The sequence below is a fragment of the Pongo pygmaeus genome, chromosome 5 (genome assembly GCF_028885625.2).
Source record: "Pongo pygmaeus isolate AG05252 chromosome 5, NHGRI_mPonPyg2-v2.0_pri, whole genome shotgun sequence".
NCBI classification, from domain to species: domain Eukaryota; kingdom Metazoa; phylum Chordata; class Mammalia; order Primates; family Hominidae; genus Pongo; species Pongo pygmaeus.
Window position 1 is genome coordinate 100,393,329 of NC_072378.2, and position 20,598 is coordinate 100,413,926.

At 32.2% G+C, this 20,598-nt stretch overlaps 1 protein-coding gene across 5 annotated transcripts in view; it reads right to left on the reverse strand.

The window, feature by feature from the left end:
• Nucleotides 1–20,598, reverse strand: part of ASCC3 (activating signal cointegrator 1 complex subunit 3) — a 377,366-nt gene that overhangs the window by 124,147 nt on the left and 232,621 nt on the right. For all 5 annotated transcript variants that reach the window (XM_054490290.2, XM_054490292.2, XM_063666450.1 and 2 more), the window contains 9 exons: nt 19,008–19,127; nt 16,039–16,203; nt 14,876–14,962; nt 13,849–14,025; nt 10,531–10,756; nt 9,920–10,074; nt 7,325–7,423; nt 5,887–6,055; nt 1,919–2,139 (listed from right to left, as the gene is read on the reverse strand). In XM_054490290.2, the coding sequence (XP_054346265.2) occupies nt 1,919–2,139; nt 5,887–6,055; nt 7,325–7,423; nt 9,920–10,074; nt 10,531–10,756; nt 13,849–14,025; nt 14,876–14,962; nt 16,039–16,203; nt 19,008–19,127 (1,419 nt within the window). The remainder of the gene's footprint in view (nt 1–1,918; nt 2,140–5,886; nt 6,056–7,324; nt 7,424–9,919; nt 10,075–10,530; nt 10,757–13,848; nt 14,026–14,875; nt 14,963–16,038; nt 16,204–19,007; nt 19,128–20,598) is intronic.

Sequence of the window (20,598 nt, forward strand, 5' to 3'; positions counted from 1 at the left end):
TTCTTGAAGGAAATGAAAAGTGCTACTTCATTGAACACATGAATGATAAGAAAGTGAAAGTTTTATTCCTGATACGGAGAAAGTCTGAGTGGTGTAGACAGAAGATCAAATCAACCACGATATTTCCATAACCTAAAGCCTACTCTAGAGAAAGCCCCAAATTCTCTTCAATTCTGTGAAGGCTGAGAGTGGTGAGGATGCTCCAGAAGAAAAGTCTGAAGCTTGTTTCACATGGTTTAAAGAAAGAATTCACCTCTATGAAGTGCCAGGTGAAGCAGCAAGTGCTGATGTAGAAGCTGCAGCGTTATCTGGAAAATATAGCTAAGATAATTGGTGAAGGTGGCTACAATAAACAACAGAGTTTTAATGTATACAAAATAGCCTAATATTGGAAGAGGATGTCATCAAGGACTTTCACAGGTAGAGAGGAGAAGTCAATGCCTGGCTTCAAAGCTTCAAAGGAAAAGCTAACTTTCTTGTTAAGGACTAATGCAACTGGTGACTTGAAGTTGAAGCCAATGCTCATTTACCATTCTGAAAACCCTAGGGTCCTTAAGAATTATGCTAAATCACCTCTGCCTGTGCTCTATAAATGGAACAACAAAGCCTGGATGACAGCATATCTACTAAACAGCATGGTTTATTGAATATTTTAAGCCCACTGTTGAGACCTACTGCTTAAAGATTCCTTTCAAAATGTGACGCTCATTGACAATACATCTAATCACACTCCAAAGATTTGACGGACATGTACAAAGAGATGAATGTTGTTTTCACGCCTGCTAACGTAAGATCTATTCTGCACTCCAGGGATATAGGGGTAATTTTGGCTTTCCTATCTTTTTACTTAAGAAATATGTTTCATAAGACCATAGATAGTGATTCCTCTGATGGACCTGGGCAGAGTAAGTTGAAAATCTTCTGGAAAGAATTCACCATTCTAGATGCCATTAAGAACATTCATGATTCTTGGGAGAAGGTCAAAATATCAACATTAACAGGAGTTAGGAAGAAGTTGATTCCACCCTTCATGGACGACTGAGGGGTTCAAGACCTCAATAGGGAAAGGCACTGCAGATGTGGTGGAAACGCAAGAGAACTAGAATTAGAAGTGGAGCCTGATGATATAACTGAATTGTTACAATCTCATGATAAAATGAACAGATGAGGAGTTGCTTCTCATGGATGAGCAAACAAAAGGTGTTTCTTGCGATAGAATCTACTGACAAAGATACTGTGACCATTGCTGAAATGACAAAAAGGATTTAGAATATTACATAAACTTAGTTCAGAAAGCAGTGGCAGGGTTTGAGAGGGTTGACTCATTTTGAAAGACCTTCTATCGTGGGTAAAATGCTATCAGGTGGCATCACTTGCTACAGAAAAATTTTTCACGAAAGGAAGAGTCAATCAATGTGGCAAACTTCATTGTCTTATTTTAAGAAATGGCCACAGCTACTCCAACCTTCAGTAGCCACAACCATGATCAGTCAGCAGCCACCAACATTGAGGCAAAACCCTTCACTAGCAAAAAGATTAAGACTCACTAAAGGCTGAGATGATTGATAATATTTTTTAGTAATAAAGTATTTTCAAATTTAGCCATGTATATTTTTTAGACATAATGCTATTACACACTTAATAGGCTATGGTATAGTATAAACAGAATTTTTATATGCACTAGGAATCCAAAAAATTTGTGTGACTTGCTTTATTGTGACATTCACTATATTGTGGTAGTATATAACCAAACTCATCATATCTTCACAGTATACCTGTACTGATCTGGTCCCCCGGGAAATTCACTGAGAGTGACAAATCTATTCATTAGACCCTGCTAATATATTTAGAACTGTCTAGTTTAGAGATTATGAACTGTCTTTTCTAATTAAATGTAAGTATGATTCTTTCAACAGACCTTTGAAGTAGGGTGTTTGTTGAAGACTCTGAAAATGGCTAATTCAGCTGCAACAGTCTTTCCCGATCCAGTAGGTGCTCCAAGTAGGACATTACAATCCGTGTGATACAGTGTATGAAATATTTGTGTCTGTACAGGGTTAAAGTGGCTGAAGTTGTACAGGGCTTCATATGCTTTACATCCCAAAGCTGTGATTGGTAAAGGCTGAAGATCCAGTAATTCTGAAAAGACCCAACAGGATGGCTATACAATAATTGAAAAACATGCATAATACTGAATATTGTATTGTAAATAATAGATTATAGTAATCCTTAGTTCCTTAGACAAGGAGAAAAAACTTAACACAAATTCTTATATACCCATTACAGATCTGGCATTTCAACAAATATGTCATGCAAATAACCACATTTACCATATTGACATACTGGATGCTTTTCTGGGGGAGTGCCCTATAAGCCAACTATAATGCTATATCCTTTTTTTTCCAATCAGGAAAGTCATTTGAATAACAAGTATATGCATGTTATAGAACAAAACTTAAATCTGTCTCAAGTGGTAAAAAAATTAAAACCATTTGCAGACTTCAACACTGAAATGATTACTAACAACAAATTACTTTTGTTCTGTTAGACACTGACCAAGCAAGAGTAGTTGAGTTAACTATTGTTGTCAATGGAAAGTAAAATGAATTTAGGGTAATTCCAGGTAGAAAATTGGGTGGGAGTTTTAAAGCAAAGCATGACTGAGTAAACGAAACCTGCCCTGAGAAAACCTAGAAAGAAACTAGATTTAGTTGTTTCTTATTATGTGGATGGGAGGCCTAGGGAATTAGAAACATAAAATGATTTAGAGAAACAGTTATACACCCTTGAATTCAACAGACCTTATATTTTCCATAATCCAGAAAGGTATCAGTTAGAAAACCAGAAGCCAACTTTACTCTCAAGATTATGTCATGAAAGATAAATCCAGTCATTTGAAATTTGAACAAGAAGTAATCCGTAAGGTAACATAGTATTCTGTACCTTGAGTTAGATGTTCATGGCACAGTTTCAAAATGAAAGTATGGCAAATTTTCTTCTTAAAAAATGTATTTAAAAGTCAAAAAGTTAATTAAAAAAATTATCCTTTCCCCACTGCTCTATGCAGTTAATTACATAGGTAACTGAGGGCTAACGACACACTTTCTATACCAGACTGTAGGTTTCTTAAATTTTCTGAAGCACTGAAAATTGAGGCTGGGAGTGGTGGCTTAAGCCTGTAATCCTAGCACTTTGGGAGGCCGAAGCAGATGGATCACCTGAGGTCAGGAGTTCGAGAACAGCCTGGCCAACATGGCAAAACCCCATCTCTACTAAAAATACAAAAATTAACTGGGCGTAGTGGTGGGCACCTGTAATCCCAGCTACTCGGGAGGATGAGGCAGGAGAATCGCTTGAACCCGGCGAGTGGTGGTTGCAGTGAGCCCAGATCACCCCACTTCACTCCAGCCTGGGTGAAAGAGTGAAACTCTGTCTCACAAATAAAATAAAATGAATAAAAAAAAAATCGAGAAGGAAGGAGGGGAGGCATTGCAAGTTAATGCTTATAATGCTAATCAAAGCCAAGCTATGTTCTTAAAAAGACTAAAAAAAAAAAAAAAAGTACATATTGCATATTTACTGACGATGTTAAATTACAGTGCTTTACATTAGTGAAAGATGAAGGTTTTTCTTGGCTCATTTAGGCTCAATGATATGACTATATATTCGAAGAGACCCTGGAATCATTGAGGTTACTTTGTATTTGTCTAATATCAACTGAGATGTTATGGTGGTACATTTATTGTTTTTAAAAATGTAGTCAGAACTCAGCTAATTATATAAATAGGGTGATACATTCTTGGTCATTTGGCAGACAAAAGATTAAATGAACATTGAAATAGAATGCTAACGCAAGTTAAGATCAAGTGCTGTACTCAAAGATTAATGATGTTCGAAGCATGTATTTTAAATTAAAGCACCAAACATTTTTTATATATTTTATTCTGAGATTCTAAATATTACATGTAAGCACATTTGATGAAAGAAGACTGGAAAGATTCCCTTCAATGAATAGATCACTAGATACTACAATCTCATTATTTTTCTATGTTGATAAGCCTTTTAGTTCTGTTCTGCCAAGATATCAAAGTGGAATTAAGCTGAAGTATAAAGTATCTCTCTTTAAGATAAGCTAAGATAATGAATAGGGTACACATTGACAAAAATGGCAAAGTTTAAAGTCACATTAAGACCTCTTTCAATTCCCAAAGGACTACCAAACAATGAGTTCATTAAAAGTAGTGACGACTATATTTTTATTCTGAAAATGACAAAGGGTTTCTCTTCGGAAGAATCATAGGAGAAAAAATATGGACTTTCATTTTTCTATAAATTAAGGCCCTCTTAAAATCAATTCTGAAAAAGAAGAAATAAACTTATTATACTAGTTAATTAACAGATTAGTTCAGGATTTTTTGAAATAGAGTATTTCATAGGGCACTTAAAAGTATCATTGTAAACATTTATTCCTGAAAAATCTGCTTCTATATTAAGTCAAAATAAAAAGGTATTTGTTCACGTCATCAAAATTTAAAATGGATTTTTGCAAGGTATGACAGTGAAAAATACTATTATATGATGTTGAAGATTACCACGTACCCCTTTATAATGTTAGGGCAGAGGGATAAAACTAATATAAAGTGTTCCTATTTCCCCACATCCTCTCCAGCACCTGTTGTTTCCTGACTTTTTAATGATCGCCATTCTAACTGGTATGAGATGGTATCTCAACTGTGGTTTTGATTTGCATTTCTCTGATGGCCAGTGATGATGTGCATTTTTTCATGTGTCTGTTGGCTGCATAAATGTCTTCTTTTGATAAGTGTCTGTTCATATCCTTCGCCCACTTGTTGATGGGGTTTTTTGTTTTACACTGTTGGTGGGACTGTAAACTAGTTCAACCATTGTGGAAGTCAGTATGGCGATTCCTCAGGGATCTAGAACTAGAAATACCATTTGACCCAGCCATCCCATTACTGGGTATATACCCAAAGGATTATAAATCATGCTGCTATAAAAACCCATGCACACATATGTTTATTGCGGCACTATTCACAATAGCAAAGACTTGGAACCAAGCCAAATGTCCAATGATGACAGACTGGATTAAGAAAATGTGGCAAACATACACCATGGAATACTATGCAGCCATAAAAAAGGATGAGTTTATGTCCTTTGTAGGGACATGGATGAAGCTGGAAACCATCATTCTCAGCAAACTATCACAAGGACAAAAAACCAAACACCGCATGTTCTCACTCATAGATGGGAATTGAACAATGAGAACGCATGGACACAGGAAGGGGAACATCACACTCTGGGGCCTGTTGTGGGGTGGGGGGAGGGATAGCATTAGGTGGTATACCTAATGTTAAATGACGAGTTAATAGGTGCAGCACACCAATATGGCACATGTACACATATGTAACAAACCTGCACGTTGTGCACATGTACCCTAAAAGTTAAAGTATGAAAAAAAAAACTAATATAAAGGGTAGATGTTATTTGCAGGACACAACTCACTTGAGGTATATGGAAATCCATTCCATAGTGATACCATAATATGATTCCTTAATATTAGCTTTTTTGTTTTTGGTGTAGAAACACAAAAGATGGGGGAAAATTCCCCATAACTCACTGGTATGTTAGTTAATTTAACATACTAGAAATAAATTTAAGTAAACTGGAATAAACACAAGGGAGAAAATAAAAGTTTTACAGAGAGAACAGATTAAATGATGAATGACAAATGAAATAAAAAGGGAGTTATAGAGAAGTTATAATGATTACAAGTAAAATTTTATTAAGGTGTAGACATTTTTCAACATTAATTAAAACAACCATTTTGGAAAAATCAACGATTCAAATCAGCATTCACCATGTTACCTGTATGAGGAGGATGTCTCTCTGGTAGAATTAGATGTTGAAAGTTGATAATACATACTGCCTCAGCACCCAACCATCTATCAGACACTGCTCGGATGTAGTATTGGGAAGGCAAAGGCTCAAAAATAGGGATTGTAAATACCAGTAGTTGAGCTTCTTTACTAATGACCTAATATGAAATAAAGTAAAAAATAAATATGGATATTCTAATAGCATAAAGGCCTTATTAGTCTATTGTTAAGATAACGGTATCTCTACAAGATATACTAAAGACAAAGTATCTTGAACTTCTAAATAGCTGAGATATTCAGAAACTTTAGAAACCTGTGCATGGTGCCCTTCTGAGGATACTTGATAGAAGGTAAAATTTTATGGCCAATTTATATTATTTACATGTGCATATAATCATGTATTAACAAGTTACCAATTTGACTACCTGAATTTCCCAAACATCATTCATTCAATTATGTAACTTCAAGATTTTTACCTTACCGAATAACCATATTATTTACTTAATATTTTTTGTTAAGTTCTATCAGTACCTAAAGTGGAATACCAGAATCACTTGGTACAAATAGAAGGTAACCAAGAAGACAAAAGCAATGAATACAAAACACTGCTATGAAATTCTACTGTTGCCTACCCAAGACTCTTACCTGAAGCTTGCTTTCTCTTTGATAAAAACAGAAATTATGAGTGAAGCATCAGTTAAAGAAATACCATCAAATTGAGTCTTTGTCTTGTGATTTATAAAGAAATTTACAACAAATGCTCTTTTAATTCAATAGTATTCAGTATTTTGTGCATGTGACCCTTAAGATTATTATTGATCCTACCTATTTTACATATTACACACCTCTGGAACCCATGTCTTAAACCATGGTACAGATTATCCAGTCATGCATTGCTTAATGACAAGAATGGTTCTGAAAAATGTGTCATTACGCAATTTTGTCTTAAGAACATCATAGTGTAGGTAGACAAGCCAGATGGTATAGCCTCCTAAACATCCAGGCTATGTGGCTCTTATACAGCATGTTACCATACAGCATGTTAGTGTATTGAATATTTTAGGCAATTATAACACAATGGTACTTACCTATCTACACATATTTAAACCTAGAAAAAGTAGGTGAAAATACAGTATTATAATCTTATGGGACCACTATTGTACTGTTGTTGTGTATGTGGTCCCTTGTTCACTGAAATGTCACTATGTGGGGCATGACTGGTAACTGAATTTCTTAAACCATGATCACATTGAATATACCAATACTATAACATTTAATCATTGTATTCTTTTAAAACTAATAGAAAACTAAACCATAAAATAAAGTTTTAATTGTACTATAAAATTACAGAGAAATAAAAGCAGAAACTGTTAGTATAAATTTTTTTACAATAGCAAATAAGGATATATTCACATATATACACTTACTTGTTTTTTTAGAGCTAGAAAATACTCTGAATGATAAATATGATCATTTGTAGGATCTTCTACCCAAATCCACCAAGGTTCTCCTACTGTCCCATGTACCTAGAAGAAAAATAGCATCCTGCTACTATGCATATCATAACTCAAGTAAGGAATAGCATCCAATCTTCTCACTCTAGAAGCTTTATTGATATATAATTTATATTATAAAGTTTACTCATTTAAACATTTCAAGTATACAGTTAAATGATTTTAATATATTTCCAAAGTTGTACAACCATCACCATAATTTAATTTTAGAACATTTTCACCACCTCAAAAAGAAACCTTGTACCCATTAGTAGTCACTACCTTTTCCTTACAGATTTGCCTATTCTGTAAATTTCAATTAAATAAAATCATATAATATGCAGTCTTTTGTGACTGGATTTTTAAATTTACCATGATGGTTTCACAGTTCATCTATGTTTTAGCATGCATCAGTGCTTTCATTCCTGTTTATTGTCTAATAATATCCCATTGGATAGATATACTGTACTTTGCTTTATCCATTTCAATGTCTTTCTCTCTCTCTTACTGTCTCTCTCTCTCTCTCTCGCTCTTCCTTGCAAAACCCAGTCTTGTTCAGCAAGCATCTCTTCCTCATGTGACTCAAGAAAAAGTGACCACATCCCCTGGGGTAATTTTGATTGGCATAAGTCAATCAGCTCATGGGATTCCCCTCCCAACTGCTGTGGCAAGGCAGAGGCACATGACAAATACTGGCCCAATTAGACTGAAGAAAAGGTCTATGGTCCATGCTCTGGGCTGGAGAAGTGGGGATGTGTTTCCCATGCTCTGTTTAATGCAAACAAAAAATCATGAAAACATTTGAGAAGTATCCAAAAGTGTCAGCAGAGCAAATGGGTGGAAAGTTCCTGGTCCTTGAATGACATCTTTAAACAGAAGACTCAACCATCCTTAGGGCCTATTCTACCTGTGGACCTTTCATTATGAAAGATAATATACTTTTGTCCTTAACTCAGTTTGAGGCAAGTCAAGTTTTCCATTCTTGGAGCCAACAGCATTGTGCCTGACAGTGATAACTATTAAAATCATTAAGTACTCTGTCTTACTAATGAATTAAATCAAACTGCAGATTTATTACAGATATTGGTAGGAGACAGTGTAAGAAATACAAAACTTCCACTTATTTCAAAAATAGTCTATTAAAAATAAAATTTCAAATATGAGTTTATGGGTAACTATAAATTTATATTTATGTGAAACTTTATATCTATAGAAATATTAAATATAATTTTGTATCATCTAGTCCCAATAAAAATTCTGTAAAAAACATTATTATTATTATAATAATACATGTTTATAGCTGAGGAAACTAAAGGAATTAAAGGTTTAGACACTTTTAAGACCAATGTAGATTGGGTTAAAACCATGGTTGGGTAATTTTAGAGCATACTGTTAAAATTCATTCACATTAAAGATATATAAACATCAGGTAATGCAGAAGATACTTACTTAAGTAGAACTTTACAATAACATGTGAAATAGGCACTGGTATACTATAAGTGATTTCCTTGTTTTCCCTGATTGGCTTCTTGAAAGTAAGAACTGAGCCTCACTTGCCTTTGTACCTACAATCTCTAACATAGTAACTGGTACAAAAATAGATCTTTAAAAAATGTTGATTGAATAAAAAGAGAATCTGGTGTGTATCTTTATATACATAATAATATCTGAACTATCAAAGGAGAAGAAAGAATTAAAACAGAAACAAAAACATGATGGGAATCAAGGATGGACGTTTTGAAAAACTGTATAGTGTTAAATATTCAGAGAAGTAAAGAAAATAACTGAGAAAAATCTATTTATTATGGCAACCCATCAGTCTTTGGAGATCATGGAGAAAGTAGTCTCAGCAGCAAAGAAACAGATGATTGGGGGAAAATATAGAATACTTTTCTACAAGTCTAATGTTTCAAAAAAGGAAAGAATATTAATTTAAGAGACATCAAGATGAAAAATGGCTCTATTTACTATGAAAAATCTTGAATTTTTTGGAAGGCTAAAAGGACAAAGTAGACATGGCAAACATGAAGATAACGTAGAGAAAATAAAAGAAGATAGAACTAATATAGCAAAGTCCCTATGGAGTTAAATCCACTAAACTGTTGTTCATTGTTGAAATTTAGGTTTCCTAAATGTTTTGAAGGAATCTCACTGGTTGACATATTACTAATATACCACGGTTTTCTTGAGGATGAGAGTAAATATTGCTATAATTTTTTACTATTGTTACTATTATTTTTTTGAGACAGAGTCTCGCTCTGTCGCCCAGGCTGGAGTGCAGTGGCACAGTCTTGGCTCACTGCAAGCTCAGGCCTCCCGGGTTCATGCCATTCTCTTGCCTCAGGCTCCTGAGTAGCTGGGACTACAGGTGCCCGCCACCATTCCCGGCTAATTGCTATAATTTTTAAAATAAATCCTCAATATATATTCTTTTTAGAGTATTTTCTATATGCCTTAGGAACAGATGTAGTTGAGCCTGTAGTACAGACATTTGTGTTTAACACAGATATAGGCATTTTCCATTTCTACCTGATCATTCCAAGTGAAATCAGGATAGATGCTGAGTGTCACTCGGAGGACAGTCCTTGTGATGGGCTGAATGGATGCTTCCATCATAACAGAAGGAATCTGATGAACACATTGTTTGACCTTCAGTCCAATATTCACATGATGCAAAATGTGACCTGCAAGAAAAATATCACATAGAAGAAATGTGTCCAGGCCGAAAAAAGCAATATAATCTGACTTGTAAATGGGATTTCAGAGAAGGTGATTTTATTGCTTGTTTTATGATTTGCTATGTAGAATAGCTGACATTCTTGACCTGGCATGTTTGAATATTTTGTAATAGTTAACTGGAATTAGCAATTCACAGTTTTTAAAGTCAGTATCAAGGTTTCCTTAGCTATTAATAGGGTTCTTAAAATTACTGAGACTTGATAGTGTTTAAACTACTATAAACAGACTCACTTGAATATGAAGAGATTTTCACTTGATTTTAGATAAATGAAAAAGATTTATAAATATGGTAAAATTTTTATTTTGATTAATGTGGAAATTCACAATACCTTCTTTTACACCCAGCAACATATTTTATTTGCATAAAACAATACATTCAAACATATTTGCTTCCGTCTTACCTATTTCATCTTTCCTCATGTCTTTCAGCTTATCCACAGTAAGCTTTTTTTCTTCTAATCTTGTTAGGATGTGTGGTGGTAGGATTGAAAATTGTCTCAAAGGGCTAGCCCAACCCCAAAGCCTCTTGTCAATGACTTTACTAAGATTCAGGAGCCTGTAGGTCATGGTAGGCCAACGTTTCCTCAGAGCAATTTCAAAAAGAGCACGGACAATTCTAGCTGCATTCTAAAAAATAATAGGAGGAGATTGGTGGTTATACCCAATGTGCTTTTAGATTTGTCAATAAATTTATTATTCAAACTCAGTCTGAAAAGAAGTGCAAGTCAAGCTGCATCCTTGAATTGTGGGGAAATATTTCTTCTCATATAATCCAAATTATTCTTATTATTTCTACATAAGAATAATCCTATCCTTTATATGTGGATGCTACTTGCTTACTCTCAGAGGGGAAGCCTTATTTCCAAGTTCTTAGAAAGCTCTACCTTCTAAACAGGAATGAAGTAGGAAGAGACAAAAGGCATGTAAAATATTTAGGAGGCTGTTAAGGCATCTGACTATAAGGGACAAGGACACCTCTTGGTGAATAGTGGAATGATTAAATTTACAAGGCTATTTAGAGGATTAAGGAAGACTGGGATCCAGTTAGGGAAAAAAAAAAATGAGAGAAGGGTGACAAATGAAATACTGATTAGTGTAGCTACTCATATGAAAGGGCCATACTAATGGCTTCCTATAAATCAAAAAATGTGTTAACTTGCTTTACATATATTGCCTCATTTAATTTTTACAAAAACTGCATTTAATTGATATTAATATTATGATTTTATAGATGAATATACTAGGGCTTAAAGAGCTAAAAAATTTGATCAAGGTCACACTGCTAGTTGGTGTCAGAGCATCTACTCAAAGCCAGGACTAAAGGACTCCAAACATAACTGAGATTCTAGACTCAGTGGTCTGAGGATAACTTTATTAATAGACATATAGAAAGTTATAATGAATGTAGTCTTTTTTCTTCACATTTCTACAGCTTGCTCCCATTTATTTTGCCTCCACTCCTCTATCATTAACTTTGCAGATTGTTTTATTAAAGATTGTTTTTTAAATGAACTTAAAGATACCTTCCAAAATCCAGTAACATCTGTATTTGAAAATAAAGAATGTTCAGTCTGGTTAAAATCCAAACAAGAGATACAAAACTGAAAAGATTTCAAATGGCAGACAAACAATCCAGCCTAAAATTATGAGGTCAAAAATGACAGATGAGTTAAAGGCTTTCATTTCACATTTTATATAAGATATGCGCTGTCTTTTGACAAATTTGACTATTTTGTTTCAGTATTAGAAACTAAAGTACAAAATGGTACATAGAAGTATGAGGACAGTTCTGATATCCATTAAAAATGACTGAATGGGTCTTTATAAGGCCCAGAGAATAATAAATAAAATTTTGATTACTGTATCTACCAAATAGGTTTTCCTACCTCATTCCCACTTGTTCTTATAAAAAACTATCAGGCTGATTTTCCCAACTGTCTTTGAAAGTATGTCATTTTAATATTTCAGGATCTACAGTTATCCCCTCAATGCTAAAAGAAGTAGGAGAAATTCCATATGACAAGATACAAACAGGACATGTTAATCTAGAATGATATAAATTGGTTCAAAATAATAAGTCTATAACATGTACAGTCTAGAAAAGTTAAGCATAGGCCTTTAAATAAAATCCTAGAATATTTGAGCTATAGGTTTACCTTAGGGGCTGACGAGAGAAAGTTTAAAAAATATAGAAGAAAATATCATTTTACAGAGTTGAGAGGGTAGTTGTTCAATTACTGATAGCTTAAACTTAAAATGTAATAAAGTATAATTTATCTGATGCATTCAGGGATGCTAAATCCATAATGGCTGTTTAAGAAAAAACCAGGGATGCTTTGAGATATCCTTAATCAGAAGTTGACTTCCTGGATACCAATCATGAAGAGAATTAAAGTTTTACATTGTAAGCAATTCTTATGTCAGTCTCTGATAATATCTTCATAATCTTGAAGCAAGCAGAAATGTTGCCAGATTATTCATCCAGAACCCTGTAAAACTTTACCTTTTATTTAAATGATTAACTATTTCAATATAAAATCATTAGAAAATATAAAATGACAATATTACATTACTTTACAGAAAAACAGATAAAACAAAGGAGATTAGAAAATTATTCCTATAGAAGCTATAGGGTTTAAAGAATATATAAATATTTTCACTACATCTATATTAACTTTATATAATTTATGAAATCATCACCTGGTATCTTGGTTACATTGATTAAATTACTACATGCATTCAAAATGTTTACCAATATGTCTTGGTTTGTGTTTGTAAATATTCCATGTTTAAAGGACTCCTGAGTACTCATGGCTATTAATAATGATTTACCTAACATAAACATTTTTTTTTCTATATTTAGTCTTTGAACAAAATTACAAATATAACAGCAGAATCATTTCCATATTTAAAATAAAATTAAGCTTTAATTTCTTCTTAATTTATAAAAGGAAGTACTCAATAAAATAAAATTAAAAAGCCTTGACAGGTAAATAATTTTTTAAAAAAAGTATGTCTAGAAGGGAAATCTTTCATTTGAAGGATAAACAGGGTAAAATATAACCTACTTTACTTCACATAAGGGCTTGAATATAAAAACACAAATATTTGAACAGTTTATAACATGGTATTTTTTAAGTTATAAATTAAATGAGCTGTAGTTTAGGGAATAATTTTCTTTCTGTCTTCAATGTTTAAGTTTCAACAGTAGAGAGGAGAGATTACTTTTGTAAAAACCAGAGACTTATCACACTGAACATATGGTAGGAAATATGTTTACTATGCCTTGTTTAATGATTAAAAATATTATTATTTCTAATATTTGGTAAAAACTAAAAAAGTTCCACAATCTTTTCTTTATGCTTGCAATATTCTTTAACTTTTCTCTTTATAAGTACTTTATATTCTTTTACCTTACAAGTAAAAGAAATGAAATTCATCATTTAAAGTAGAAAAAAATCAGGTATCATTTTAAAACTTTGTAAGAAACATCAACACCACCAAAAAAAGCCCAATCAGTCACCAAATCTCATCCCCAGTCCTGTTTTATGAGCATAGATTACATAAAATATTTACAAATTAGCAGAACCAGTTCTAAGTAAAATGGTGGTTTGGTAGCATGTCACAAAGCAATGCATTCATAGCACAGCATGAATTAACACCTTGGTCCTCTAAATATATTCAAGAAAGAGAAAAGGGGAAGGGAATAAGATTCTTACCTGTGCAACATATGCAGAATCTGATATAAGGGAGAAACTGTCCATTTCTCCTCGGCTGATATAAGTTTGAAGTAAGATGTTTATTTTCCCATAACTATTCTCTACACCTCCAGGAGTGGAGAGTTCACAAAAATTGCTTAATAAGGTATCCAACTCCTCTATTTCCTCTTCTCTGACCTAGAAGGATCAATGTATTTATTGGAATTTTGGGGCTGATTTATTTAAATTTTTCACATTGAAATTAAATACATTGCATGTTTTTAAAGAGTTTCCATTTACTATAATGCAGCATTTTTCTTTCATAGAGTTAAATAACAATGATTTTTCCATAGGTAGCTAAAAAACTGCAATATGAGATGATCTTGAGGCTGATACAATTACATTTTATTATTCATCACCAATATTAAATTTGCCATTGACATATAAAAAGTTGATATGCCAAAAAATTAAATCTTCTGACCTCACCATCCTTGAATTGATGAGATTTCATATTTTATTTGACCAGAGTAAAACCTCTGCCCAACTGGATTAGGGCAAACTTGAATTATCTTCAGATGCATTCATTATAGTCATATATTTTTATATGGTATAATACATTCATAGCTTAAAGCCATGAAGTACTATGATTCAAAGTATTAAAGTTTTCACTGTTAATAAGATTAAATATTAATACAGGTACAGAAATACTCGTATCTAAGGTTTGAATCATACAGGTACTTTTACATTTTCTTCAATGAGCCTTATATTGCAATAAACCAAAATCTTCATACTACATTCTTCAACAGTTTCATTACTGCAAAACCAATTTAAATTATTTGATGTGGAGTACAGAAAAAAGAATGATGTCAGGTATGATGTAATATTATAATCTAGGACAGTGGGTCTTATTGATAAATGAAGAACATTGCTGATATTCCAAATGTGATGTGCCATACAGCTTATATGGTATTAATTAATGAGAACCTTTTATAAATGAATGAATGCATACATGTTGTATGCATTTGATTCAAATTTCAAGAAATCTTACCTTAATTTGATCAAATTCTTCAGCTTTGGAGACTATGGCAAAGATATCACCTTCTGTTTTGTGAGCATCAAAGAGTTCATTAAAGGTCTACCAAAGTAAGTGTTATATTTGATTAAAATCAAAATATTTAAAATATTTTAAATTAAAAATGTGACTATAAATTACACATTTTAAAAGAAATTTGAGCCCTAGACAGTGCAGTTATAATGTCTGTTACAGCATTTAAAGTCATTGCTTTATAAACATCAACAAATTTATCAAAGACCAAAGAAAATTCCTAGAACATAATTAGCTAAGGAAGATCTTTAGCAGCAAAAAGATGGATGATGAATAAAAGTTAATAAAATCTACACTAGATACCTTTAAAAAGTTCCTAAAATTCTGGTTTTTGCTTATCTTCAGCATGGCCATGTGGAAATCTGCACAATTCACGAATTCTAAGCTGATCATGTATCATAAAATTCAGAGATGTATATCTAGAAAATACGTAGTCTGAAAATTCTCAAAATATTACTAGTGAGGACATACAGAAAATCAGAAAACTGAGTTGAAAAAAATCAGTCAAAGGCCACATAGATTGAAGACAAATGCTAAAGAAGGCCTAAAGTTCCTGCAAAAGAACTGCAAACAGGTTTAGGATATAGAGTGGTAGCAACACACTAGCAAGTGAACAAATTTAAAAAGTTACTTTGACAAAATGAGTGGATGTGAATAGGTGATGGAAGGAGTGAAAAGCTAGAGAAAATGTGTTGGATTGATTTCAACCGGATCACAGTTCTGAGATAATATATGTTTAAAGGTTTTGAAGAAACCTAAAGTGCTATACAAATAGAAGGTTTATTTGGGGAAAGATGGGGGAAAGTTAGTAAGCACATGAAGTGTTTTCTGAAAACCATTACATGTAAAAGCAAATGTGCCTTGACTTTTTAGGCTTGGGTGTGTTTATTGCTTGGGATACACTCATTGAATAGGATGACAAGAGGTTCCTTAGTATCTGAAGTTTAATTTTTTTCTTGTCTTTACTGAGGGTATACTATTGAATTCATATAAGTTAAATGGATTTTGTTCTATTATTTGCTTTCATTATTTTGCATTAATAATATATTTTGAAGACTAGAAAGTATTTGCATGAAAAATTAAACATATTTGCATTTGTATAATACCTCAATGGTGTTGTATTTAATATAGTAATGGCTGGCAGTTCTACCCAAATCAGTTGAGGAAAAATATCCAGTTCGCTCCTCAAAACGAATCATCTGAGCTTTGTCTAGTTTTCGTCCAACTTCAATGACCAACTGTTCTCGATGCTTTCTTAATGTTGGGTCAATCTATGGCAAAAAATATATAAACAGTTGAATACTGCTTTAGAGAGTAACCATTTGCAAACATATATTTATTTATGGAAATTAAAACTTTTCTTAACGTTTTAGTTAGACTTTTTAATTACAATTTTTAAAGTACATTTTTCTACTTTTAGGAAATAATTGAAAATATTTTATGCCATTAAATAAAGGAAGCTTAAAAATTCATTAAAATTATCAATGTGCATATTCTTTTCAGATACCAATATTTTGGAATCTAAAATTCTTATATGATCTTATGATCTTTAAAATCACAAAGATTAAAAATCAAATTTTAAAAACTCAATAAATGTCTTCTTTCTCCCATACTAAAGTAAATACGGATTTTAAATTATCAAATCATATTCCTACTTTATTATCAGTTATTTGGAGAAATGATAGCAAGAATGCTTTCCCTGTCAAAATCAAGATATGTTCAGAACTGCAAAGTTATCCGGCCAGGCACAGTGGCTCACACCTGTAATCCCAGCACTTTGGGAGGCCAAGGTGGGCGGATCACGAGGTCAGAAGTTTCCGACCAGCCTGACAAACATGGAGAAACCCCGTCTCTACTAAAAATACAAAAATTAGCTGGGTACGGTGGTGCGTGCCTGTAATCCCAGCTACTCAGGAGGCTGAGGCAGGAGAATCACTTGAACCCAGGAGGCAGAGGTTGCAGTGAGCCAAGATCATGCCACTGCACTCCAACCTGGGCGACAGAGCGAGGTTGGAGTGCAGTGGCGTGATCTTGGCTCACTTTATTTACTTTTTACTTCTATTATTATTATATGCAGATGGGAGAACCCATTCTAAAGTAAATAAAGTTGACGGTGAATTTTTGTATAGTTTTAAAACTATTACTTACCTAATACTTTTTCTAAGCAGAAATAATAAAACGTAAGATATTAACAAATATTCTTGTTACTATAGTGTTGTCTATAAATATATGTATGTACACATGCCAATTATTAAGGAACACTCTGTAGTCATGAGGAGTAAAGTGAAATATGACCTTTAATGGAGTAACGGGAGTATTAAAACAATTTAGAAATCAATTAATGAGTTAACACTACTACCATTTGTTCTTAGATATTTATGGCAGCTTATTTATGTACAAAATATAGCTAAAATAAATTTTAAAAATAAGAAAAATGGAGCAAAAGAATATCAACTACAGGGAAGTAAGATGGAGTCAAGAGTTACATCAGCAAATACAAAAAGTCTTAAATGTTTGCTATGAGTGATAATATATGTATCAGGTTCAACTTATAACACTATTTTATTAATCACCTATTACTAAACCATTAAAAATATGTTAAACTATTTTATCTGTGTCAGTTCATAAGAGTTTTGTGGCCACAAATTTGTATTGAGTAATAACAGTAAAACACACAAATCAAAAAAAAAAAAAAGGGTCAAGATTTTCTGACGTATAAAGGTACTATGTATCCAAAAGGTCTTTATACTGGAAAATGATAGGCAAATGACTTTTGATTATAACTTAGTAATTTAAAATCAATTGATGTATTTATCTTGTTCCAAAATTTGAGATGGCTTAGTCCATAAAAATAAATTGTTTAGTTTTTGTTTTTCTTTACTCCTTCAAAACATTTTCATAGTGCCACTGAGTCTTCTCAAAATGCCCATATTTGTGATGGGAATAACTAGTGCCATATTCTTTAAATGTGTAAGGTTACAGGTTATAATGCAGTTATATTTCATAACAGAGCAATCTGGCTGTAAGTGTAAACACTTATTTAAAGATTAGCACAAATTTCAACTGAGAAGAAGAAAGGTAGGTGAGTCCCATCTAGAGTAAATCTAAGTATAAAAACCTAATAACGGCTTTAGATTTAACAGCCTCAGAACTAATTGCTGCTGCTGCTTTTCTTATTTTTCCTCCCCCAAGCCTTAAGTTTCAATTTTCCCATGGTAAAATCTACTGCATAGGGAAAGAAAAAAATAAAAGGAATAAAAATTAAAAAATTGGTAACTGCTTTGATAACACAATATGATTTATATAAAAACTAAGTCATAGTAAATTAGGGGAAACTATAATTTTGAAAAGTTCAACTTATTTACAAATTTTGACTGAATACTAGTTAATATCCATATGATCATTGTAGAATAATGTTTTCATTAGACAACAACTGGATTTTATCTGCAATCAGGACACATTTACAATATACTAAGCAGAGTTATAAAGGAAAGACAAGATTTCACAGAATCTATAAGCCACACGGACCACACAATTGTAAAGTTCATAGGAAGAACTGCTATCAAATGCATCTAATTCTCAGTCTATGTATATGGACTTGAATAGTGGAACTGATTCCAGTCCTCAAACTGTTAAGATAGTAACTCCTTAATGGTATATTTAAATTTCAGAATAGGGATTAGAAGAGACTTGATAAGAGGAACAGATTGTATATAACCTAAGCTGATTATCAAATATGGTCTATAAGTTTCCTCATGTCTAATTTATTCTAAAATGAAATTTCTCACAGTTTAAAAAATCACACCAAAATATTAATATCAAATAGAAATATACTTGAATACATGGATAACAGTACAAAGATTAACATAAGTATTTGTAGAAAAAGATATTTAAATATAGCCTGCCTAATAACTACAGGGGCCTATCTAATTTTTTGAAAAATATTAAATCTCTTGTTTTTCTTCTAGATACCTCTTTTCAGATGAGGCAAGAGCAGCAAACAAATATCTATCCTCATATCATGAAAGAACCAAAAAGAAGGTCTGAATTTTTTTTTAATAAATGAGTTTTCTACCTGATAAGCCTTGTGACTGATGCCATATGCTAATGGATTTGCTCTCATCCGTACATAAAGATAAGTGTAACTTATCCACTTCACTGCTTCTTCCACATTAGTAACTGTTCCCAGAGCAATCTGCAAATCAAAAATATGACAAAAATTAAAGTAATGTATTAAAGTTGAACATAAACATTACATCAAAGTCCATTCTGTCAGAGGTGAAGTTTTAAAAATACATCATTATGCAGTATTTTTTAAAAGGTAGGCACAGTGACTGGACACAACACTTTGCCAATTAATTAAAATCAGTCCTGCCTCATTTAATTGAGAATGATACATGAGAAATGTTATCTTTCAGAACTGAACTTACTCAATATTATGGCAGATGATTATTTTTCTTTAAAAGGAGTTTAATTCTACATAGCATTAAGGACATTTGTTATTTTTTTTCTTGTTCAGTATACAACTTATTTTAGTTTCATTTTATGTGACTACACTGCTGAAAAATGTAAGTGTTAAGTGCATCTGAATAAAAACAACAAAACATTGTTAATTCTATTCATTTTTATCCTAATTCTGTATACTGTCATCACCAAAACCACAGAGGGGATAACATTAGCTTTTACCTCTCAAGATACGCATTTGCAGGACTGCGAGTATGAAGATGTAATATTAATACAATAAAAAATTCACTTGTTTTGCACGAAACAAAGTAGATTCTGTTGTGATTTATACATATTAATAATACCTACACTTTAACAAACTCATGTACAAGAACAGGGAGTGGTTTTTATTTATCAGTAAACTTAACCTATGGAAAAAATATTCATGCATTTGAACCATAATAAACAGTGGATAATTCTTCAGATTATATCTTGAAAGAAAATATTGTTTTAAATATAGCATTTAATGTAGCTTTGTGATATATTAATTAAACGAAATCAAAGGTTAATAATTTAAAAACACAACAATAGCATGTAAGAGCTGTATAACAAAGAGAAAAAAATTATTAGAAGATGATATTAACAAAGAATTTCAATGAAAAGTTTCTTAGAAATATATTTCCTTAGCCAATGGATCTATAGGTAGTAATTTTATTTTTACTTAAGGTACTTATTTTACTTTAAAAATTTACCCACGTTGTAAAACTTCATAGTTGTATTTTTTTTCCTGAATCCTTGACTGAAATTGTTTTTAACCTCCTAAAATTTAATTAAAGGAGAAGAGATGTTCCCTACCTAAATCATTAATTTTAGGAGAAAAAAAAGGAAAAACAAACCCTCTTGATTTAGTCCTAATATTAAAGAAAGTAAAACCTTCATGTTTAACTCCTACATTATAATTTTTATTATAATTCTGTATAACTAATTTCATGAAATAAATATGTGGATGGTTAATTGTCTTTAGTCAGTCGAAGATGAGATTTAGTAATGTATAATTTTCATTATAATGTATAATTTTCATTATAATATTATGATATACTATTTGTTACTAAAACAGAGAAATGACCAAAAGTTGAAATATAATACGGGAGATTCTGTCTACTAACTTTTAAATTTCTATTACAAACGGCTAAGCCATCCATAATGTAGGTAAATATATATAT